This window comes from Helianthus annuus, chromosome 14 (genome assembly GCF_002127325.2).
Source record: "Helianthus annuus cultivar XRQ/B chromosome 14, HanXRQr2.0-SUNRISE, whole genome shotgun sequence".
In the NCBI taxonomy this organism is placed as follows: Eukaryota; Viridiplantae; Streptophyta; class Magnoliopsida; order Asterales; family Asteraceae; genus Helianthus; species Helianthus annuus.
Window position 1 is genome coordinate 58,414,571 of NC_035446.2, and position 26,097 is coordinate 58,440,667.

The 26,097-nt window shown below is 38.7% G+C and overlaps 1 protein-coding gene and 1 long non-coding RNA gene across 3 annotated transcripts; both read right to left on the reverse strand.

Annotated features, from left to right (window-relative positions):
- Nucleotides 1–19,418: 19,418 nt before the first annotated feature.
- Nucleotides 19,419–23,529, reverse strand: LOC110908418 (inosine-5'-monophosphate dehydrogenase 2). The gene is made up of 4 exons (XM_022153356.2): nucleotides 22,406–23,529; nucleotides 21,469–21,648; nucleotides 21,128–21,385; nucleotides 19,419–19,941 (listed from the first exon to the last, which is right to left on the reverse strand). Exons 1-4 carry the CDS (start codon nucleotides 23,405–23,407, stop codon nucleotides 19,870–19,872), a joined length of 1,512 nt encoding a protein of 503 aa, XP_022009048.1. The 5' UTR covers nucleotides 23,408–23,529; the 3' UTR covers nucleotides 19,419–19,869.
- Nucleotides 23,530–23,901: 372 nt separating this feature from the next.
- On the reverse strand, nucleotides 23,902–26,034 carry LOC110905455. 2 transcript variants are annotated; one of them, XR_004879053.1, is made up of 3 exons: nucleotides 25,775–26,034; nucleotides 24,706–24,905; nucleotides 23,902–24,234 (listed from the first exon to the last, which is right to left on the reverse strand). It is a non-coding gene; the product is annotated as an uncharacterized LOC110905455 (long non-coding RNA). The 2 variants fall into 2 exon arrangements; XR_004879054.1 differs by having other exon boundaries at nucleotides 24,807–24,905; nucleotides 25,775–26,033.
- Nucleotides 26,035–26,097: the final 63 nt, after the last annotated feature.

Below are 26,097 nucleotides of genomic sequence, written 5' to 3' on the forward strand. Positions count from 1 at the left end.
CTGGTGAGGCTTGGGTGGACATTATGTTTGAGTAATACACCGGACTTGCCGGAGATCCTAAGTTTATATCGTGGATCAGGAATCGGCATCTTTCATGTTAATTAGGATGATTGGAAAGTGTTTGTAATTGTTAAAATTTTACAGGTAAGAGGACTACGCCGGAGCTTCCAGGTTGGTAAGTGCGAAGCAGGAATCGGCATCCTGATTGGTAAAATGGTGATGTAGACGTAACATTCCTACAAATGGTTATTTTTACAATTGGTTTAGAGATTGCTTGATTGCAAATGGTAAATCAGGGACATTAAGTTGTACTTGATTTACTACATATGGGTAAAAGATAGACAAGATGATGAACCACATCCCCGAACTTAGTATTGATATACTTACAAGTGGTAAAATCAACCAAACTTATTTTCCGGAAAAATCATTTTGATTAAAACAAACTTAAGTGTTTTGAAATCTAAATGAGAAAATAGTTTGTTGATAAGGGGAGTTCTGATTGTTTATGCCAAAGTGAATGGCGAATTGATGCGATTTGATATCGGTTGTCATGTTTCTGTATAGTTTGTTTTCAATTTTCGTTAATGTGTTTGCATTTTAGGGGGAGTAGAAAATTTCTAAAAATCCAAAAACATTAGAAAATTTGAAAAAGACAAAAACATGATAAAATCCAAAAATGAGTTTGTTGTTAAAAAGAGGAAATGATAGTACATCAGTGGACTATCACAACATGCTAAAGAATTGGAAAGATTAAAAGTGTTAAACAATCTTACTGTGGATATGTCAGTAGGTTTTCCCACATTTAATAAACTGCGACGAGATATAAACCTAAATTTAAACTTGCTTGTTCTGTGGGTTAACACAAACTTGGATATATAGGTAACCCCTGAAATCTTGTTTGAAAGGTCCCTTATTCTGAGATACTAGGTCTTTATGCTCAGTGATATCTGGGGTATTATCCCGGGACTTCTGCTGTATGGAAGTACTGACCTAGTCCCCGGATAATACTTTCTGCAAATGCTTGAAAAAGCGCCGCCCTCAGCAAATCGATGAAACAATAAAATTGATAGTCATTGCTGTTGTAAAAAAGATCCTCTAAAGGGGACCCACCAAAAGTCGAGCCGTCATCTCTCTGCTGAACGGAAGTTCTGACCTGAGCTCTCACGGTTTCGCACCTAACCCCTTACAGATATCAGCTGTGGTATACTCACCTGTAAGACTGAATATTGGGATCTGGATACGGGAGTATATTCAAGTAGTGAGACACACGGATAAGTTTTAGTTTCTAAGACATTAATATCGTATCTCTGAACAGTTGAACTTTGTGTGAAAATTTAAGTGGACCAGTATACTGACAATCTAGGTAAATTGTTTAGAACTTAAAATGAAATGAAGCTTAACGGTGTTGATGATTTGTCTCATAAGCTGATATGATCCTCTTACACAAACTCACAAAAATAATGTTTGTAAATATTTCTGTACTGCATTTTATTTCTCTTATGTCAAAAATCCAAAAAGATTTTAGTGTGTTTTAGCATAAAGTTTTGAAAAAGTCAAAAAGATTTTCGACAACTGGTATTGAAAAGCTGATGTTCAAAATTCCGAGTGCTAAACTTGACGAACAAATGGTTTGGGAGAGTGTGTTGGTTTTTCATATCAAAAATGATATATATCTTCATGTGGTTCTTCCAATTGTGAAATCTGTAACACCTCGAAAAATTTCGTCCAATAATGTCTTGACACGTGTCATAAGGTTCCGTTAGGTGAAAACATACTTTAGAGGGACTAAAAGTGACAAACAGTGAAAACTATGGAACGTAAGGGTCCAAAGTGTCAACAATGGATAAATAGGCTCTATGATAACCCTACATAATGTTTATAACCTTTAACGGATGGTTCATGGATCATACGACGCGGAAATTGCACAAAAGTGAAGTATTTCAAACTATAGGGGCCAAAAGTGTCAACATGTTTAATTTATACCTCTGAGTGAACTTTTGGCAGACCCGAAGCTTTGTATAGCTAAAATATACTCACTAGAATATGTGGTAAAAATTTCATGAAGTTTCGTCAACGTATGAGAAAGTTATGGCCAAAACCGTACTTAAGGGACTAAAAGCGTCAACGTCGAATTTCAGGGCTTTTCGGTTGAGCGCAAAGTTATCCAAGGACATTACCATGTTGGTAAAAGTCCTAAGGTTCTTAAAAACCAAGTTTGGGGGTTTACGGGTCGAGAAAAGTAGCCGAAACATCGCGTACAAGCTCAGGGACCATTTCTGCCAAAAAGGAAACTTGTTTGGCTGAACCAGGGGTCAGGCGACCCGCCTGGGAAAGCCCAAGCGGGCCGCGTGGGTTGCCCAGCGACAGAATTCGCAAAAATGGATAGTTTGGTCCGAATTTGATGTTGGTAACAGCTGGTGGCACCTCCAATTGACCCAATAACATTCCTTGCATGGCTACTACAACAGTAACCTCGAATTTGTGGCTTTAAATCAGATTTTGATCATATTTCTTGGACATTCTCAAAGTAAACAAGGAGCTCTCTATCAAGAACCTTCAAGGCAAGCTTTCTGGAGATAATCTGATCAACAAGGCCGACTTCTAGTGTTCTCTAAACATCTATAGAACCTTTGTAAGCTTTCAATTCGTTCTATAATCCGTTTTTGCTTTGATTATTAGTAAAAGTCAAACTGGGTGTTCATAAGCTTTGACTTTCTGATTAAACGGATCTCTTTCAGTCATTTCTCGAATTGAAACCTGTTATAGATTGGTATTTAAGTGGGAAACAAACCCTCTAAGGGGCACTATCTGAATCCCACTATATGCATGCAAATTGTCGAGTCAAACATGGTTCTAAAAAGTCAACAGAATTGATTTTCGCAAAAATAAGCTTGAATGTTAATATATTAGACATGCAATCTGATTGATCATCATAAGTAACTTGTAATACATATAAGAATGTGTTTTAATCATCATCAACTCGACAATCTATAGTATAGCCACGAATCGGAACCGAAAGTCTTGTAAAACGATTATTTCGTCGACTATCGATTCGGATTCGTACATGCATGTTCGAGATCTGTATTGGAAAGTATTTTTTGACTATTTTTATTTTAGTTAAACTTTCTGGAATTTTCTTTGATTGAGTCTATGCTTAGCCTATTCGAATGCATGTTTCCGATTTGTGCATAAAGTTGACTATTTTGCCCTTTTTGATTTAAAACGGGATTTTTGGAAAAGTGAAAGGATAGAAATCTTTATTTCTAATATATGAACTTGCACCGAAAATTTCGGATCAGTTGGTGGTCCAGATTGTGAGTTATGGCCATTAGCGTAAAACTATATTATAAATTTACATAAACGGTCCTTTTCGCGTAGAACCCGTTTCTGGCCACGTTTTGATGCAAAACTTTTTACCAACAGAAGTAATATAATATTCTGGGAATTTTGATGATTTTTAATTAATTTTTGGCTGAACGGATCCTAGATCGCCTAGTCATTTCGGCTTATGTCGGTTTTGACCGTTTTAGCCATAAAATGAGTTTTACACATCCTTTTGACCCGAAACCTTTTTCTACTGATTTTATATGATGAATAAATTATTTTAAGTATTCTGGAAATATAAAAATCTCAGATTTAATTTGAAAACCCGAAAACGCCCTTAAATCGCATATTTAGCATTTTAAGCGCATAGTAAGCGTTATACTTGTTTTAAACATGTAAGACCTATACCTACTGATGTGATTAGCATATTTTCATATAAGAACAGTAAGTATAAGTATATAAACTCAGGCTTCCAGTTCTGGCACTTTTAGCCCTTGTGAAATTACTAAAATACCCCTACGGTGCATAGTTTGATTTTAAATGATAAATTTGATATATGGGTCATACCCTACTGATATAATATGTTATATTAAGTATATTTACTGTATGAACCAGACCCGAAACTCAGATTTCTAATTTTACCCTTTTATTGTCTTTAAATGACCAAAATGCCCTTCTAAGGCATAAATTGGGTTTAAAATTATTCCGGGCAATATAGAACATAACTTACTGATATAATATCGTATTTTAAGCATATTACATCAGGGAACTTGCATTTGAATCATTGGCCTACCCGTAACGCCCTTTTCGCGTTCGGTTCGGTTTACGTAACTAGTTTGCGTAAATTGACCGAAACGGGTCAAACGATATCATTTCTATTTCAAAATCCAGAATGTATTTAGTATACCCATATTATACAAGTATTCAAACTTGTCGGGTCTAAATCACATTCTATCCGGTCTTTCGCTTAATCGTGCGTAAACCGTATCATTCCTAAAACTAACCGGTCAAAGCTTAAGCTTAAATAAAAGGCCGTTAGGAATCTAATAGGTTAATTATAAACCTTTGTTCCAGATTAGGAGGCCCGGTAAAAGCTACCAACACTTATCATTTGTGACTTATACTTGCTCAGGTAAATACATTTTGACTTATTTTCCCTATACGGGCTTGGGGTACGGTATTTAAAATACCGCTTGATCGGGCGCACAAGTCCTGCTCCTTATAGGTGTACAGTCTTGAATAGCTTGTGCGACTTCGTTTAAACAGTTTGTCTTACTTAAAGGCTTTGGGGGGTTATTGACCGTGTCCCGGATATCCTTGGCATTATCTTACGAGATGGCCACGACCAGAGCACGGGGTGTAGGCGTACACCCGACGTGTATAACTCTTTAATGTGGTGTGTCATTTAATCTCTAGCCCGGACAGTAGATCCCGGGCCACCAGAGATATAAGTGCATGTAATTTGTTCACAAGTTTATATTATATAATTATCCCAAGTTAATAAAAATATTTATGCCTCGCGCATTTAAATCAATTTTCAATCATTTTCAAAATGAGTCAGTCGATTTGTATTTACCAGTGTAAACTGACGTATTTTTCCCAAAAGGTTAAGTGCAGGTACTACACGAAAATAGGCTGGCTGTTTCCTAAGAGCGTCCAATATAGTCTCGCAAGCTCGGACGACAAATATCTGTTGAACTATTTTTATCTTATTTTATTTGATCCGCCTGTGGATCCATTTCAACTACTGTGATATCTATTATTGCACTTTATTTAAAGTTGAAATGTTTCTATTCTGCTTCCGCTGTGCACTATTATATTGTGTTGATTGTCTATGACGATGCCAACTACGTCACTGTACCCCACACCGGGCCCACCGGTGACACGTGGAAATCGGGGTGTGACAGGTTGGTATCAGAGCCAACGCTGAGTGAATTAAACACTAGTCTTTTGTGTTTAATCTCAGTTACACAATTGCACATTCCTCGATTTTCGAGTCTAGACAAAGAACTTAGGAAACGTTCAACATTTCGTTTAATTTATTTTTATTATTTTGCATTGTCTTATATATTTTGTTGTGCAACTTGTTTGACTTTTGACAGGATCACTATGCCGCCAAGAATGAGAGGTCGAGGAGGATTTGATACGTCTCACGACCATGAGGCAGGGCCCTCACATAGGCGAGCACCATCCGCCACGCACAACACAGCCGCCAACGACCTTTGGAGGTCTTTCGCCGAGCCTGCTAGACACTCGGTATCCGCCAGCACTTCACCGTCATTACCCCACTCGTTTGGGCCCCACTCGGAGAATGGGCCCCATGGTTCGCATGGATCCTACATACCTTTGCACCAGTCACCGCACCAGTATCCAGCACCAGTCTACCAGGGTTTGTATAACCCTAATGCTTTTGTGGATGAGCCAGTGGGTCATAACCCACTTGGACCGGAGGACCACTTTTCTGGTGGTCACGAGATGGACGTCGACGAGGATACGGACCCCTCGCTACCGCCATCAGGTACGCCTAACCATCCGATTGAGATATCGGATGGGTCGCCATTTAGGGGATCACCCTACAATGGTGGGGACAGCTTTCAGGAGAGATTTAAGCAGCATGATTGGTATTTCACCCCCAGCCACAACTCTCCGATGCTCCAGTCTCACCAGGTTTCGCCGGTGCACTCGCAGCACCACTCGCAGCAGCTTCAGCAGCAGCCGCCTCTACCGCAGGACCTATCTGAGGCCCTATGGCGTGACGTGATCACTCCGTCACCACCGCCGCCACCAGTTTTACCTCCTCCGCCTCAGAGGCATAGGAGGAATGCGCGCATGTCTACGCGCGGAGGGATTCGCATAGGCACCCCTCCACATGTTGGTAGCAGCCGCTACACGTCTCTTCCCGGGGAGTCCGAGACAGGGGAGTCTCAGCATCCCGTATCGGAGGTTACTTCCGTACCGATCCCGCCTCTGCCGCCGCAGAACTATGGAGAGCCGATTCCGGCTTATGCTAGTGCCGCTCAGTTCAACCCGTTCGAGCATGTATTCCCTCAGGGTTATGATTACACGGGAGACCCTTACTGGCAAGCTGTGAACTACAGCTCACTCCCACCCAGTGGTCCATTGGGAGACACTTGGGCTGCTGGGCAGTCTACTTTTGGTTACCCTCCGGGTTACCAACAGCCACCGCAGCCGCAGCCGTACCAGCCGCCGCAGCCGCAGCAGTACCAGCCACCGCCACCGGCGCCTATGATGTCGCCGCCGCAGGTTCAGGAAATCCTGCATGGGATTGACAGCATGCGACGTGAGTTTCAACACGAGATGCGAGCTGATCGCCGTCGCACCAGTGGCATGTTCAAGAAGGTGTTTGACCTGCTCAAGGGTAAGAGCAAGAGGGATCATTGAATCCTTCGATTTTTGTCTCATGTACTCATGTCCCTGTGTGGACATCTATCCTTGTACTCTACCCCTGTGTGGGTATATCTATCTTATTCTACCCCTGCGAGGGTATGTTATCCTGTTAACCCCTGCGTGGGTTTGTTTTATTTTGTTATTGTTGTTATTTGTTTAGCCCCTGCGCGGGCATGTTATTCATGTTATCCATGTTATTTCAAAGTCCCGTTTAGGGCAAATATGTACTGGTACTTTATTTGAAATTTGAAATGGTTAGTTTGAATTTATCATTTTATTTATATGCATGAATAATATTAAAATAATGGAAAATATCAATTTTTATTTGATTTGCCATTTTATAAGAATCTTAGTAAGGTATAACCTAGCTTGAATGCCTTATTAACAGGCCTGGCCCTGATGGTAAAACCTGGTTGAAAGGATTCAACTCCCTGTTAACATCTGAAAACATGTTAACATTCCTGGCCAAGCGTGATCTGCAAAATCACACAAGCCACTTTTTAAAATTATCTACAGATTTTTATCTGTATACAAGTCTATTAATGACTTGATACCTACGGGTTATGACTATGTCATATAATGGCAGTTGTGGTTTGTAACTCCCTGCCAAGAAAAGAAATATCTACAGATTATATCTGTATACAAGTCTATTAATGACTTGATACCTACGGGTTATAACTATGTTATATAATGACAGTTGTGTTTTTGACTCTCTGTCTAGTAAAGGATTATTTGTTTAATTATACAATTTATAATCCTATAAAAATCTAAATTTATAATTTAGTAATTGTCCATGTGACTAGGCCTATGGTGCCAAAATATATATTTTCATTCCTTGATTGCTAATAAGAGCCTGAATGAAATTTATTAAATTAACTACTAAGGTTTTTGATACCATGGTTAATACATCGTCTAGAACGATAATACTGTTAGGTTCTAAATTAGACCTTGTCCTTTATTGTAGCTTAAAGCTACAATGGCCAAATCGGAGGAGACCAACAGTCATTCTGGGGAGCACCCAGACAATACCAGGATTCACGTCACTGGTGAAGAATTGCAAGCACTGATAGATAATGCTGTCGCCAAGGCTATGGATCGGCAGTTCAAGGAATCTAGTGGTACTCAGAGTAGAACCCGCACAGTGACGCATGTCAAGTCTAAGACTCATTCAGGGGCTCATAGTAAGCCGCCATCTAAAAAGAGTGAGCCGAAGAAAGCTGAGGATGATAATCATTCCTCCAACCACAGCAGCGTCCCAAAGCAGGAGATTAAGCTGAAACATGACACGTACAGCAGGTCCTGTACGTACAAGTATTTTGTATCTTGCAAGCCCAGAGATTTCACTGGGGAAAAGGGAGCCGTCGATTGCATGACGTGGATTGATGAGATGGATACTGTGGTTGATATCAGCGGGTGTGCTGATAGGGACGTCGTGAAGTACGTGTCCCAGTCATTTAAGGGAGATGCGTTAGCATGGTGGAAGTCACTCCTACAAGATGCCGGTAAGGCCACACTGTACGGTTTGTCGTGGGAACAGTTTGTGGCCCTGATTAAAGAGAACTTCTGTCCGCAGCACGAGGTCGAGCGAATCGAATCGGATTTTGTATCCTTAGTTATGAAGAACCTCGATTGTCAAGCGTATCTTACTACGTTCAACACGTTGTCTCGTTTAGTGCCTTATCTGGTGACCCCGGAGCCGCGTAGGATTGCTCGATTTATTGGGGGTCTGGCACCGGAGATAAAGGCGAGTGTTAAAGCTTCAAGACCTACTACATTTAGATCCGTAGCTGATCTATCCCTCTCCCTCACTCAAGACGTGGTTAGATTAAGAGCCATGAAGAGCTCTGAGGAGAACAAACGGAAACGTGAGGATGACACCTCACGAAGGTCTGAGAAACGACATAGAGGAAACAACGACCACAGGAAAGGGTCGGGGTCTAGGAAGAGTGATCATCAGTCGGGTGAGAAACCCAGATGCAAGATTTGTAGGAGACACCACTTTGGGAGGTGTCGGTTAGAAACAAAATCCCAGTCTTCGGAGAAACGATGTGGAATCTGCAAGTCCACAGATCATAAAGCTGTGGATTGCAAGAAAATGAAGGATGCAACTTGTTTCGGTTGCAACGAAAAAGGTCACATTCGGCCCAACTGCCCAAAGTTTGCAAAGAAGGCCGAGGAAGGGAAGAAGACTAATGCGAGAGTCTTCAGAATGGACGCAAAGGAAGCAGTCCTTGACGATAACGTCATTACCGGTACGTTTCTTGTAAATGATGTTTTTGCTAGAGTCTTGTTTGATTCAGGAGCTGATAAGTCGTTTGTAGATGATAAGTTTTGTAAACTGTTGAACCTTCCTGTTAAAACCTTAAGTGTGAAATATGAGGTGGAATTAGCCGATGGAACCATAGAAACCGCCTCAACTGTTCTAGATGGATGTGTTATATCCATTAGGAATCATTCTTTCCCGTTATCCTTGCTTCCCTTTAAGTTAGCTGGATTCGACATAGTGATAGGCATGGATTGGTTGTCAAGTAACCAAGCCCAGATTCTGTGCAATAGAAAGCAAGTAATAGTTAAGACTCCGTCCGGTGAGTCACTTACTATTCAAGGAGATACCCAGCATGGATTGCCTGAGCAAGTGTCCATGCTCAAAGCATCCAGATGCATGCAGAAAGGATGTGTCATTTATATGGCACAAGTCACCATTGATGAGCCGAAGCCGAAGATTGAGGATATCCCTGTTATATCAGAATATCCTGAAGTATTTCCTGAAGAACTACCCGGTTTGCCACCGGATAGGCAAGTGGAGTTCCGGATAGACATTATTCCAGGTGCAGCACCTGTAGCAAGAGCACCATATAGATTGGCACCAACGGAGATGAAGGAGTTGAGGACGCAATTGGATGATCTGTTAGCTAAGGGTTTTATCAGACCTAGCTCGTCTCCTTGGGGAGCGCCAATCTTGTTCGTTAAGAAGAAGGATGGTTCGATGCGTCTGTGCATCGATTACCGTGAGCTTAACAAGGTCACTATCAAGAATAGGTATCCGTTACCCAGGATCGACGATCTGTTCGATCAGTTGCAAGGAGCAAGCTATTTCTCCAAGATTGACCTGAGGCCAGGTTATCATCAGTTGAAGGTCAAGGAGGAAGACGTACACAAGACCGCGTTTAGGACTCGTTATGGACATTACGAGTTCCTAGTGATGCCGTTTGGGCTCACCAACGCACCAGCCGCGTTCATGGATCTCATGAATCGCGTCTGCAAACCCTATTTAGATAAGTTCGTCATCGTCTTTATTGATGACATTCTTATCTACTCGAAGAGCCAAGCTGAACATGAGAAACACCTTCGTTGTATTCTCAAACTTCTGAATCAAGAAAAGCTTTATGCCAAATTTTCGAAGTGTGAATTTTGGCTTCGAGAAGTCCAATTCCTTGGACATGTTGTAAGCGAGCGTGGTATCCAAGTAGATCCCGCTAAAGTAGAAGCAGTCATGAACTGGCAGGAGCCGAAGACTCCTACCGAGATTCGCAGTTTCCTCGGATTGGCAGGATACTATAGGCGATTTATCGAGAACTTTTCGAGAATTGCTGCGCCCCTAACTTCGTTGACTCGTAAGAAGATTAAGTTTGATTGGGGCCCTAAGCAGCAGGAATCCTTTGACATTCTGAAGCAGAAGCTGAGCAATGCGCCAGTATTGACATTGCCTGATGGTATAGATGAATTTGTGGTATATTGTGATGCATCACATACTGGCATGGGCTGCGTACTCATGCAGAAAGGCAAAGTCATTGCCTACGCTTCTCGACAGCTCAAAGTGCACGAGAAGAACTACACCACCCACGATTTGGAATTGGGTGCGGTTGTATTTGCACTGAAGCTATGGAGACATTACTTGTATGGCACCAAGTGCATAATTTATTCGGATCACAAGAGTCTTCAGCATCTGTTCAATCAGAAGGAATTGAACATGCGTCAAAGGCGATGGATGGAAACTCTCAATGACTATGATTGCGAGATACGATACCATCCAGGCAAGGCAAATGTGGTTGCCGACGCCTTAAGTAGAAAGGAAAGGGTGAAGCCAATCAGAATCAATGCCAAGCGCATTGAGATAAGAAATAATTTGAATGAAAGGGTGTTAGCTGCACAGAAGGAAGCTGTGCTGGAAGCTAACTATCCTGCAGAAAAGTTGGGAGTAACTGAGGAGCAGTTATCCCACGACAAAGATGGAATGCTTCGACTAAACGGACGAATATGGGTTCCAGTATATGGAGGACTTCGGGATGTTATCCTCCAGGAAGCCCACAGCTCTAAATATTCCGTTCATCCTGGAGCTGATAAGATGTACCAGGATTTGAAATCAAACTACTGGTGGATTGGTTTGAAAAAGTCCGTGGCCGAGTATGTGGCCAAATGTTTGACTTGTGCGCAGGTCAAGGCTGAGCATCAGAAGCCGTCAGGTTTGCTTCAGCAACCTGAAATTCCCAAATGGAAATGGGAAATGGTGACAATGGATTTTATCACCAAGTTGCCGAAGACGAAAAAGGGAAATGATACCATATGGGTCATAGTAGACAGACTGACTAAGTCAGCTCATTTTCTACCCATCAAAGAGACGTATAGCTCAGATATGTTAGCTCAATTATACGTCGATAAGATAGTAGCGCTACATGGTATACCTATATCTATTATCTCTGATAGAGATACTAGATATACGTCGCATTTTTGGAAAAGTTTCCAACAGTCGTTGGGCACTCGTTTGAATTTTAGTACGGCTTACCATCCTCAGACTGATGGTCAGAGTGAGCGTACTATTCAAACTTTGGAAGACATGCTTCGTGCATGTGCAATCGATTTGGGTGGTAGTTGGGATAAGAACCTACCACTGATTGAATTCTCCTACAACAACAGCTACCATTCCAGCATAAAGGCTGCGCCTTTTGAGGCCCTATACGGTAGGAAGTGTAGATCGCCCATTTGTTGGGCAGAAGTTGGAGATGTCCAGTTGTCTGGACCAGATATCGTCTTTGAGACGACAGACAAGATCGTTCAGATCCGTGATCGTTTGAAAGCTGCCAGGGATAGGCAGAAAAGTTATGCGGATCCTAAGCGCAAAGATTTTCACTTTGATGTGGGTGAAAAAGTGTTGCTTAAGGTATCACCTTGGAAAGGTGTGATGAGATTTGGAAAGAAAGGCAAGCTAAGCCCGAGATATATAGGACCTTTCGAGATAATCGAACGTATCGGGTCAGTCGCTTACAAGTTAAACTTGCCTGAAGAGCTTAGTGCCATTCATAATGTGTTCCACATCTGTAATTGAAGAAGTGTTTCGCTGACGATTCACTGGTTATACCGCATACAGATATACACATAGACGAAAGTCTAAAATTTGTGGAAAAACCTTTGTCTATTGAGGATCGACAGGTAAAGAAGCTTCGACGGAAGCACGTGCCTATTGTAAAGGTCAAATGGGATGCCCGTAGAGGACCCGAGTATACGTGGGAAGTGGAATCCACGATGAAAGAAAAATATCCCCATTTGTTTGAATAAATCTCGGGGTCGAGATTTCTTTTAAGGGGGTGAGGATGTAACACCTCGAAAAATTTCGTCCAATAATGTCTTGACACGTGTCATAAGGTTCCGTTAGGTGAAAACATACTTTAGAGGGACTAAAAGTGACAAACAGTGAAAACTATGGAACGTAAGGGTCCAAAGTGTCAACAATGGATAAATAGGCTCTATGATAACCCTACATAATGTTTATAACCTTTAACGGATGGTTCATGGATCATACGACGCGGAAATTGCACAAAAGTGAAGTATTTCAAACTATAGGGGCCAAAAGTGTCAACATGTTTAATTTATACCTCTGAGTGAACTTTTGGCAGACCCGAAGCTTTGTATAGCTAAAATATACTCACTAGAATATGTGGTAAAAATTTCATGAAGTTTCGTCAACGTATGAGAAAGTTATGGCCAAAACCGTACTTAAGGGACTAAAAGCGTCAACGTCGAATTTCAGGGCTTTTCGGTTGAGCGCAAAGTTATCCAAGGACATTACCATGTTGGTAAAAGTCCTAAGGTTCTTAAAAACCAAGTTTGGGGGTTTACGGGTCGAGAAAAGTAGCCGAAACATCGCGTACAAGCTCAGGGACCATTTCTGCCAAAAAGGAAACTTGTTTGGCTGAACCAGGGGTCAGGCGACCCGCCTGGGAAAGCCCAAGCGGGCCGCGTGGGTTGCCCAGCGACAGAATTCACAAAAATGGATAGTTTGGTCCGAATTTGATGTTGGTAACAGCTGGTGGCACCTCCAATTGACCCAATAACATTCCTTGCATGGCTACTACAACAGTAACCTCGAATTTGTGGCTTTAAATCAGATTTTGATCATATTTCTTGGACATTCTCAAAGTAAACAAGGAGCTCTCTATCAAGAACCTTCAAGGCAAGCTTTCTGGAGATAATCTGATCAACAAGGCCGACTTCTAGTGTTCTCTAAACATCTATAGAACCTTTGTAAGCTTTCAATTCGTTCTATAATCCGTTTTTGCTTTGATTATTAGTAAAAGTCAAACTGGGTGTTCATAAGCTTTGACTTTCTGATTAAACGGATCTCTTTCAGTCATTTCTCGAATTGAAACCTGTTATAGATTGGTATTTAAGTGGGAAACAAACCCTCTAAGGGGCACTATCTGAATCCCACTATATGCATGCAAATTGTCGAGTCAAACATGGTTCTAAAAAGTCAACAGAATTGATTTTCGCAAAAATAAGCTTGAATGTTAATATATTAGACATGCAATCTGATTGATCATCATAAGTAACTTGTAATACATATAAGAATGTGTTTTAATCATCATCAACTCGACAATCTATAGTATAGCCACGAATCGGAACCGAAAGTCTTGTAAAACGATTATTTCGTCGACTATCGATTCGGATTCGTACATGCATGTTCGAGATCTGTATTGGAAAGTATTTTTTGACTATTTTTATTTTAGTTAAACTTTCTGGAATTTTCTTTGATTGAGTCTATGCTTAGCCTATTCGAATGCATGTTTCCGATTTGTGCATAAAGTTGACTATTTTGCCCTTTTTGATTTAAAACGGGATTTTTGGAAAAGTGAAAGGATAGAAATCTTTATTTCTAATATATGAACTTGCACCGAAAATTTCGGATCAGTTGGTGGTCCAGATTGTGAGTTATGGCCATTAGCGTAAAACTATATTATAAATTTACATAAACGGTCCTTTTCGCGTAGAACCCGTTTCTGGCCACGTTTTGATGCAAAACTTTTTACCAACAGAAGTAATATAATATTCTGGGAATTTTGATGATTTTTAATTAATTTTTGGCTGAACGGATCCTAGATCGCCTAGTCATTTCGGCTTATGTCGGTTTTGACCGTTTTAGCCATAAAATGAGTTTTACACATCCTTTTGACCCGAAACCTTTTTCTACTGATTTTATATGATGAATAAATTATTTTAAGTATTCTGGAAATATAAAAATCTCAGATTTAATTTGAAAACCCGAAAACGCCCTTAAATCGCATATTTAGCATTTTAAGCGCATAGTAAGCGTTATACTTGTTTTAAACATGTAAGACCTATACCTACTGATGTGATTAGCATATTTTCATATAAGAACAGTAAGTATAAGTATATAAACTCAGGCTTCCAGTTCTGGCACTTTTAGCCCTTGTGAAATTACTAAAATACCCCTACGGTGCATAGTTTGATTTTAAATGATAAATTTGATATATGGGTCATACCCTACTGATATAATATGTTATATTAAGTATATTTACTGTATGAACCAGACCCGAAACTCAGATTTCTAATTTTACCCTTTTATTGTCTTTAAATGACCAAAATGCCCTTCTAAGGCATAAATTGGGTTTAAAATTATTCCGGGCAATATAGAACATAACTTACTGATATAATATCGTATTTTAAGCATATTACATCAGGGAACTTGCATTTGAATCATTGGCCTACCCGTAACGCCCTTTTCGCGTTCGGTTCGGTTTACGTAACTAGTTTGCGTAAATTGACCGAAACGGGTCAAACGATATCATTTCTATTTCAAAATCCAGAATGTATTTAGTATACCCATATTATACAAGTATTCAAACTTGTCGGGTCTAAATCACATTCTATCCGGTCTTTCGCTTAATCGTGCGTAAACCGTATCATTCCTAAAACTAACCGGTCAAAGCTTAAGCTTAAATAAAAGGCCGTTAGGAATCTAATAGGTTAATTATAAACCTTTGTTCCAGATTAGGAGGCCCGGTAAAAGCTACCAACACTTATCATTTGTGACTTATACTTGCTCAGGTAAATACATTTTGACTTATTTTCCCTATACGGGCTTGGGGTACGGTATTTAAAATACCGCTTGATCGGGCGCACAAGTCCTGCTCCTTATAGGTGTACAGTCTTGAATAGCTTGTGCGACTTCGTTTAAACAGTTTGTCTTACTTAAAGGCTTTGGGGGGTTATTGACCGTGTCCCGGATATCCTTGGCATTATCTTACGAGATGGCCACGACCAGAGCACGGGGTGTAGGCGTACACCCGACGTGTATAACTCTTTAATGTGGTGTGTCATTTAATCTCTAGCCCGGACAGTAGATCCCGGGCCACCAGAGATATAAGTGCATGTAATTCGTTCACAAGTTTATATTATATAATTATCCCAAGTTAATAAAAATATTTATGCCTCGCGCATTTAAATCAATTTTCAATCATTTTCAAAATGAGTCAGTCGATTTGTATTTACCAGTGTAAACTGACGTATCCCAAAAGGTTAAGTGCAGGTACTACACGAAAATAGGCTGGCTGTTTCCTAAGAGCGTCCAATATAGTCTCGCAAGCTCGGACGACAAATATCTGTTGAACTATTTTTATCTTATTTTATTTGATCCGCCTGTGGATCCATTTCAACTACTGTGATATCTATTATTGCACTTTATTTAAAGTTGAAATGTTTCTATTCTGCTTCCGCTGTGCACTATTATATTGTGTTGATTGTCTATGACGATGCCAACTACGTCACTGTACCCCACACCGGGCCCACCGGTGACACGTGGAAATCGGGGTGTGACAAAATCATTCTGTGATTGTATAATTTCTGTGATCGAGTCACTAGATATTTTCATATTATCATCGGGAGATTTATTTTTGGGTAAAGGATGTGCAGGTTTCAAAGAGATAGAGATCCAGGTTCCGATACCTGAAGTCTTTGTGGTTACAACAAGCCAGACTACGATCCCAGCTTATCGAAAGGGGGAGTCTGAAGACATCCAAGTAAAGATTGTTCGTGGAGAATCTGTTGAAGCTGATGATAATGAGAAGAGAAGTTTAAGAGTTGAGGATGCTTTCACTGTTAAAGACTGAAGTCGTTGAAGACTCGACACTTAAGACTCGTCAACATCTGAGGGGGAGTCTGTTGGTGCAGTCATCTGTCGCCTTCGTCTAATGTCGAGTCTTGGTCTCGTTGCGGATCCGGTCAGCCATGACATCACATGTGACATCATCTTGATGACATCACATGTGATGTCATCACATGTCATCATATGTCAAAAAGCCATCAAACGACAAAGGTTGTTTGATTTTGATATTGTAAAAGTAGCCATTTTGTGATTGGACCATATGAGGGTTCAATAAGATGACTACAACTGATGGTCCTATGGGAAGATTCAATCACAAAAGACAAAAGGTTTATAAGGTCCAATGGCAAGTTCGCTTTTACTGCAAAGAAGTCATGTGGAACCGCTTTTATGATCAAAGTGTGGAATCGCCTTTACAGCAAGCATGTGGAACCGCCTTTACGGTTTAGTGTAGGACCGCCTTTGTGGCATGTCTCTATGGGCGGTTCCAAACTAGTATAAATAGGATACTTTGTCAATTCATTTGTAACGTTGTTCAGATTTGGTACCGAGGTATTGCCGGTTTTCCTTGTAATCGAATACATTGTTAAATCAATATACAAGAGGTTTAGAGTGTAATACAAGCTGTGTACGCATCCGTTTCCTTGTTTCCGCCTCTGAAACGGAGTTGAGCTCTTCCGAACGACTCGTTTAGGTCGGAGATCGATCCTACAAGATGAGCTAATATTCAGAATCGTCAATTCTTATACCCTACATTTATAAAGAGGATGTACAGTAAAATACAATAGATCAAAGCTATAGTACAATATGAATTGCATTGATTGTTTGCTCACATGTCAACTAATATATTATATTAATATATTAATATACTAGGTTATAAAATATATTATACTAATATATTAATATCCTTTGTAGGTGTGGTTTTCTCACTATTCTTTAATCTTTTTTACAATATTTTCATATCATAATTACTTTTAAATATATTTTATTTCCATTTATAACTATTAAGATAAGTTGTTTAGTAAAATTCTATGTATTTCATTGTGACATGTTTAGTTTTATATATGAATAGACATAACTTTACTCAAAACCGAGTTGGGAATAGTACACGTAATCAAAGCACAAGCGTGCATATCATCGAAGTTACGTTGTGGTTTATTTTTTTAAGTGACATATTCTTCCTTTTCCTTTTTTCGTAATAGAATATAATGTTTTATAAATTTTAAATATACGTTACGACGTGATTATTTTTATCCAAGATTCGATAAAAGTTTTAATCGAAGGGGTCAAATACACTATCTTTTGTTCTTTTCGTCAAAACTGACATGATAGCATCCGAATAATGTCTATTTTGGTACAATATTGGTTTTAATGGATTTCTCGACGTGCCAAACAACATTGGTACTGGTATCGTAACGAACTAAACCGATACCGATTGAAAGCCTGCAGCGGAGCGCAGGAAATCCTACTAGTTTAAGACAATCTCAAACAAGTTTTAAGAAAATAAATTGTTATAAAACAAAGTTTTTTAAGATAAAATGAAATTTGTAATATTAAACTATTACGAAAAACCTGTTAAAGATTTCAAAATTTCTTTTTTGTAAAAGCAATATGTTTATAAAATAAGTCTTAAAGAGTCGAGCGACTTTATAAAACAAATGCTGCTTTTGTAAAAACTTGCTAGGTCTTGCATTGCTCAAAGAATGTTGTAGCCAAATTTGTTCTTGTGGCCATATACTTGAATGCGATGGGGGTCCTAGCGGAATTATTCATCAAATAATAATGTTCTCATAACCAATCAAGACATAGCGGAATTCTATTTAAATTTTGCTCGATTAGGTTGAGCACACATACTTTGATTTTGTTGGGTTGTGACATAAATTTGAAAATTTGCATTACTACTTTTGTTGACTTTAGGGCAACAATGACGTCCCATTTTAACTTTAATGGTGTGTGATAAAACCCTACCAAAATCATAGCGTCATGTTATTAAAAAAAAAACAAGAAAAAAGGAATAAAAAATAAAATAAAGGTATGTTCCCCACCAAAATCATCACACCTGCTAAGGGGATGGCAATGGCTTGCATAGCGCTCTTCTTTAGCAGATGAAGGGCGGTGTTGGGAGCACTACCCAGTTGAGGTGGCTAGGGGCGTTGCCCTATATGAGCAGCCTAACAAGAAATTACATGTAACCGATATAAATTCGGATTACAACACCCTCTCCTTTTTAACTAACTCTGTTCTAACTAATCGAATAATAAGAATTTTCAAATTAATCATTCCATGATCATTGTATCAGTCAAGCAGTTGCTGTCTCAAGCTGAGTGCAATATGAGTTGGATATAGTATTACTAATGGTGATGGATCTACACCAAAATTTTACAGGTAACGTTCAATTTTTTTTACCATGCTTCATACAATGTAATGAAACAAAAATAGAAACACGATAATAAAACGTTTCTGACCACTAGAATAGTTTGTCCATTTACAATTGGACCAATTTTTTTTAGCCATAGGCCACTAATAAAACGTCCCCGACCACTAAAATAGACCATTTTTTTTATCATACTTTATTAAACCATTCTACATTAAAACATCTCCGATCATTAGAATAGTTTGTCTATTTAAAGTCATGATCTCGTAGGTGAAAAACCTATATATCAAAGTTCATTCTAAAATATACAGAGTTTATAGAGTAAAATGCTAAAATGGATCCTGACTTTAGGCCATTTTTGTCACTTCCGTATAAAAATAAAACTTTTTGTATATGAGTCCCTAAGGTTTCATTTTTGCTAACATTTTCATCCAATTGCAAATTGTGTTAAAATTTTCTATTAACTTTTACCCATTTTTATTGTTTTCTCATTTAATTAAATATATTATGGCATAAAATGATAATTATACCCTTCATTTTAATTAGGAAAACGACAAAAAAGGAGAAGTTAACTAGAAAATTATGACTCGGTTTACCAATATGATGAAAATGGCAATAAAAATGAAATTGTGAAATACATGGAAAGGGGTAACTATTTCGATATTTTACATTTAAAGAAATGATAAATAACATTATGAAATGCATAAAAAAATCTTGACTTTTGAATGATGTGTTTGCTCTGCAACAAAGCAGGTGTTGTAAAAAATTCCTAGTCTATGTTAGAAAATACAGTAAGACAAAAATAATAAATAAATTAAATTTTAAACTAAGTTTTTGACTTTACAGTCATCTTCTTCAAGAATGGAACCTGCGTTAAAGCTTGTCGATCAGAAAAAGAAATAAGCACCCTGATGCCATCTATTTTTAGTGATCCCTCTTTCACTTTAACTATTCCATACGAGAAGGGTAGCACAATATTTTTTTTAAAAGTAGAGGAATACAAAAAACGTCGAAAAAAGTAAAAAATTACACTTTCGAAGAAAAGTTGAGGGGTAGCGTGGACTACCCCTCCTCCTATGGTAAGTACGCCCCTGATTACCAACTTTTACTTGTGAACATCATTTCATCACCAAATGATAAGTACTTCATTCAGGGTAAGCTGGTCCCTAATTGACTTGAGCATTGGAGTGGAATCACATAGCTTGTCTATGTGACACCTCTAATTGAGAGAGGACTCATTTTTAACCCATCAAACCTCATTTTATAGCCAGGGTCGATTTATTGGTCCAAGAAATTTAAAATTACAAAAAGAAACCACACCAACAAAATAGAGACCCAGTAGCCTCTGTTCCAGAAATTTAACATCTTAGAATGCTTTCTTTTCATAAGACACCAAGCCATGAACTCCGCCTTCAATCTGCGCCGCCCCCGTTCGTGCCTATACAAGTCATAAATTGGTAGCCATATCAAAACATTCAAAATTGTCTATTTGGCCCAATAACAATCATTCATGATATTAAATTCTAGAGTAAATTGCCAAAATCGTCCTTGAGGTTTGGGCATGTTTGCCAGTTTCATCCAAAACAACATTTTTTTGTACCATATGGTCCTTCACTTTTGGGATTTTTTGCCATTTTCATCCAAATGTCTAATTTGGCTTATTTTTTCTTGCAAATATTTGGATGAAATGGCAAAAAGTTCCAAACCTCAGGGACGATTTTGGCAAAAAGGTTAGACGTTTGGATGAAAATGACGACTTAGCCCAAAAGTGAAGGACAATATGGTACAAAAAAAGTTGTTTTGGATAAAACTGACAAATGTGACCAAACCTCAAGGACAATTTTGGCAATTTACTCTAAATTCTATCATGAAAAGTTGAAAACCGGTTAGGGAAAATTCACAGGCCCCACCAACACCCTTATACCGGCAGGAAACCAATCCAAGCTGGATTTGAACCTGAGACCTATGCTGTGAGTTTGGTTACAAGTAGGGCTGTTCATGACCCGAGTCGAGCCAGGGCAAGCTCGGTCTCGGCTCGGCCCGGCTCAGATTTCAAACCGAGCTGAAAATCTCAGCTCGAGCTCAGCTTGGTTAAAAAGAAAAAATGATAAGCTGATATGTAAATTTCAAAAATAGTCTAATAATATATCATTATAAATAACACATTGACTGTTTCCTAATCGAACTCGAGAAATTTTTAATTATAATGTTTGCAGAGAATGATAAACTGAAAAAAAAATAGAGCAAAACCAAAATCAAGAAATGAAAAAAAGACAAGCCTAAAATTACGAACCAAAGAATATATTAGTACTTTTGCAATGATATATTCTCAAAATAGATGGTTACCAAATGATCTGATCATAAAACAAATGATAAGATATATGTATATAAAAACAAAATATATATAGTAAAATAATCTGAGACAGATCTAACCAAGCTAATGAGTGAGCCAGTTCGGCTCGTTACGAACCGAGCCGAGCTAGGCTCACTTTCTAACCGAGTCGAGCTGGCTCGGCTCAGTTTCAAACCGAGCCATATCAAGCGAGCTCCGAGCCACGAGCTTTTTGAACAGCCCTAGTTTCAAGATAAAGTTGGAAAAGATGAACATATATATATGTACATACCTCAAGCCTTAAGGTCCCGGACCTTAACAGCTCATGAGCTGCTTGCAAAGAATCAGCACCAAGATCCTGGAAACCCTGTTTCACTGCCTGCATTGTGTATGGAATAAACTTCAAAACAGAGCCTTTGTCTGCAACCGCCCCAACAACCCCCTGTGCGATCTTCATCTTAGCTGTATCACCCAGGTACCGAGCATCGCTTCCTTTTGTCATAGCTTCTAAAGATCCCATCCCACGGTACTTTTTAACCTTACGTCCACCCTGTAATTGCAAAAGAAAAAGTTAATATTATATAATTGTTAGTAAAATATTTCTGGGTGGTGGTTTAAAGTTTAACAAGTTACCTGAAACTCATAGACTCCAGGAGCTTCAGTGCTTCCAGCTAAGAAGCTTCCCATCATGACAGTTGATGCTCCTAAGGTCAACGCTTTGACAATGTGCCCAGAATTTGAAATGCCACCATCAGCAATGATGGGAATACCACTTTGTGAAGCAATAGATGCTACCTTGTATACTGCAGTAGCCTGAAAAACCATAGCACAACAATGTCAGTTTTGAGTGTTCCCAACCAATAGTTCTAGAATAATATTTGAAAAAATGTCGAACAAAATACATAAAAATTTAAGGCTTTTTCTGTTCAAGATGGTCAATTTTTTGTCTGGGGAAAAAGAAGCATGTGCCCAATAGCAATAGACAACTCAATTGTGTAAGGCATAACAATGTTGATTTTGATAGTTATATAAATCGCTTATTTGAAATAATGTTAACCAAAAGAGAAAAAAAAAGCGTTCTTTTTCGTTCAAGATGAGGATTTGTTTGTCTTGAGTATAAAGTTAGAATTTAAATCGAGTTCCCTAATAGCAGCAGATAACATAGTTGTGTAAGGCATAATCAGAACCCCAAAAATGTTGATGCGGAGGGTTCCCAACCTATAGTTCTAGAATAAGTTATCTTTCGGTCAAGATGCTCAAATTTTGTGCCTTGAATGCAAAGTTAGAGTTTATATAAAGTGCCCAAAAGACATTGTTAAAGGTATACTTGATTAAAAAAGGTTGATATGTTAAAGGTCGCAGCTTCTGGTTGTAAATAAACCTCAAGCAATCACATGCCTTTTTAAACCAAGTCTAGGACATTCAAAGATAACTAAAACACAAAAGTATCTAACAAAGCACAGATTCCATTAGAGAAAAGGAAGCTAAAAGCTCAAGGTATCACTAAAAAGATTGAGCAAATAACCTTCAAACTGCAATTACTAGAATATGGTTTATAAAAAAAAAATACCTGACCACGACCAACCGCGCAGACTTCCTGGGTGGTACAGATAGAACCCGAACCCATCCCGACTCGCAATCCATCAACTCCAGCCTGAATCAAATTCTGAGCTTGGTACATAGTAACCACATTACCCCCAATCACATCTATACTCGGAAACATCTTCTTAGCATACTTAATCATCTCAATCTGATAAATCGAGTTCCCTTGAGAGCTATCAATCACAATCACATCAGCACCAGCATCAACCAACTGTTTCAGCCTCTCCTTATCACTCTCCCTCGTCCCAATCGAGGCCCCAACCAAAAACTCACCCCCTTTCCCCACCGTCGGCAACCCTAGCTTCGGAAATCCATTAATCCTCTCCACATCCTTACCACTCACTACATCCACCAACTCCCCATTCTCACTCACCAAAGGCACAAGATCCAAATCATTAGCAGCTAAATATCCAGCAACATCATTAAAACTAGACGTATTCGGTAACGTCACAACATTCTTCTTCATGTAACCAGAAACCCTAGCTTCCTTATCACTTAAACTATTCCAAACTAACTTATCAACAACTCCTAACAACTTCCTATCCTTTTGACAACCGTTTTCAGTTACAAAAACACAAGGAAACGTATCGAAAACAGAACTGTCTAAAATACAATCGTTAGGGTTTACAAACGGAATATCCGTTGATACGTACGGTATACGGTGCGATTTGGCGGAACGAATCAACGCCGCTTGTTCAACGGCGGTGTTGTTGGAGTGAATGATGCCGATGCCGCCGAGAGAGGCCATGGCGACGGCCATGGAGGACTCCGTCACGGTGTCCATCGGAGAGGCGACGCAGGGGACGGAGAGGTTGATGTTTGTGGAGAGTTTGGTGGATAGATTGACGGCATCGGTGGGGAAATCGATGTAGTGAGGGAGGAAGATGACGTCGTCGTAGGTGTAGGAGTAGCCTTGGTTGAATAATTTGGTTGCTGAGAAGCCGTCTTCGATGTCTGTGAGGTTCGCCATTGATGGAGCTTGAGTTGCAGGTAGGGTTTTAGGTGAAGAGAGTTGGGGACGATGTATATAATAGGTGGACTAGAGAAGACAAAATACTCAGTCTCCGCTGAATTATAGAGGGTGTTTGGGGTGGCTTATTTTGGAGCTACTTATTGACTTGTAAGAGCATTCGCATCCAATCCACCATCTTTACCCTTATAATTTAACTAAAAATGCTTGCTTTTTAAAATTTATATCATATTTTAAAAAACCTTTTATATCCAACACCCCTTACCTATCTCTATATTCTTTTTTTTATCATTTCTTCTCTTTCTTCAATTTACAATTTTAACTACTATCTATTTTGTCTTATTATATTTTCTTCTAAAATTTATTCAAACAAAGTCGAATGTATGATCTGAACTATTTAACCCATAACAAAAAATTTCCTAATGAAATGGCAATCCCCATGTATGATTTTAAGAACCAACACTAGGATTACATTTTAAGAAGCAACACTAGGATTACATTTTATAAAAATGGTAACATATTACAAGTCAATTGTCCAAATAGATACAAACTTAAACAAACGTTGAGCTAATAAGTTCTACTCATACATATATAATTCTAATGATCATCACATAACATATTTCTAAATCAAACTCATAACATTCACAAAACAATCTAATATAGCGCGACATCGTTTATTGTTGGGAATAGAGTAGCCATTGATGTTCAATTAGGTTCTTCAACATCCTCATAAAGATCATCATCGCTATCATCATCCGAAGATAGGTATCTCAACAACTTGCGAAAGAATGTACGAACCATTTGATCAAACGTGCAATTAAGTCAACCTGTCATCATACATGTTATAAGTAAAAAATTGTTATAAACGCCAAAAAGTGCCGGTTTTTCAGCGAAAAACGTCAAAAATAGGCAGCTTTCAGCAGCGTTTCTCAGCAAAAAACGTTAAAAAAGTACTGGTTTTTCAGCAAAAAACGCTATATTTAGACCTGGCAAAAGTAAACAGATATTGTTACTTTATGGGTCACAAAAAGTAACTTCCTGGGTTGATTTGGGTTTAGTATACTTTTTGATGGGTCAAAATCTGTAGACGGTTACTGCAACCCGTTCTGACCCGGCCCGATCCGAAACCTGTTCTGACCCGGACCCGTTTCAGCGAAAAACATCAAAAAAAGGGAAGCGTTCTGCGTCGTTTTTCAGCACAGCCAAAAAGTGCCGGTTTTCAGCAAAAAATGCTAATAAAGTACTGGTTTTTCAGCAATAAAACGCCACAAAACTGCGTGTTTTTTCAGCATAAAAACCTTAAAAAACTGCAGCGTTTTTCGGCACTGTAGGCTGCAACGTTTCTGCAGGTTGCTGGCCATTTTTTGGACTGGTTATTAATAACCAGTTATCATCATACGTGTTATTGAAGTAGGCTGCAGCGTTTCTGCAGTTTGCAGGGACTGTCTGTTATTGAAGTAGCATTCTTTCATGATGAATCAAAATGGCCATAAAACTACTGCATTAAAAGAGCAATAACGAATATATAAGGCAATAGAGCATATATTGAAACTTCAAATTTCGTCTTTGCTAAAGTCAGATTGTTATAATACTTTTTCTTACGAAATGTCAAAATAATCCTTTTGTTACTTGAAAAGTATAAATGTAATAAATATTAAATGATAATTTATATTGTTTGTGATATACATCTGTGTTTTACACCATAGTTTAATTAGTGGTTTTTCATCATCAAGAATCTTAAAACATAATTAATTACAACAACAAAATATCAAACAAAAACCTTTAAAAAGATATAGATCAAAACATAAAAACAAAAAAAAACTTCTATAAAGAAAACCCTGAACTTTAACTGCAAATTTTAATGGGTCGACTCAACTTCTACTTTTTTTTGAACGGCTAATTTCTTTAGTCCCCTGTCGTGTGTGAGACTCGAACCCAAGACATTTCCCTTCTAATAAATTTGATCACTTACTCGGGTCAGTGAGACTAATGAAGAATAGTGTTTCCCAACCCAACCCAGCGTTTTTTTGGCCTGAACACCCCTAATATTAAAAAATAAGTCGTGAAACAAAACCGTCAACAAGTAATCATCGTTTATCGGCCTGAATACCCTTAATATTAATAAATGGTCAAATCAAACCAAAATATCCTTGTGCTAACTGCTAACAAACAGGCTTTCTATTAACTCTACAATCAAATTCAAGTGACAAACTATACAATCTTTCTATAAACTTCCTCAGCAGCCCTTTGAAATCTAAAACCTAAGTTTTATACAACCCTTTGAAATCTAAAACCTGAGTTTTATACAATTCATGAATTAAGACTCAAAACTTAAAATCCAAAAACGATTGAGCAAAAAAAGCTTACATATAGCAGAGGAATGGAGATGTGAAGGATGAATCGGTTGATGATAGCAAAATCCTTTTCAAATCGGAACCCTAGTTTCCAATAGAAGCCTATGTTTACAAATCCAAACCCTCTACGTTTACAAATCCGAACCTGTGAAGTGGGAATTTGTTGATTTTGTTGCTGGTAGTTCGATGTGTAGAAGGAGAGGGGCGGGAGAAGACAGGAAGAGGTGGTTGTTGGAAATGGGGAGGGTACAGTAGCGCTTTTTATGTATAAAAATTTACTGTAGTGTTTTTTTAATATTTAAAGTTAGAGAATAGATATAATGGACAGGTTGGAGT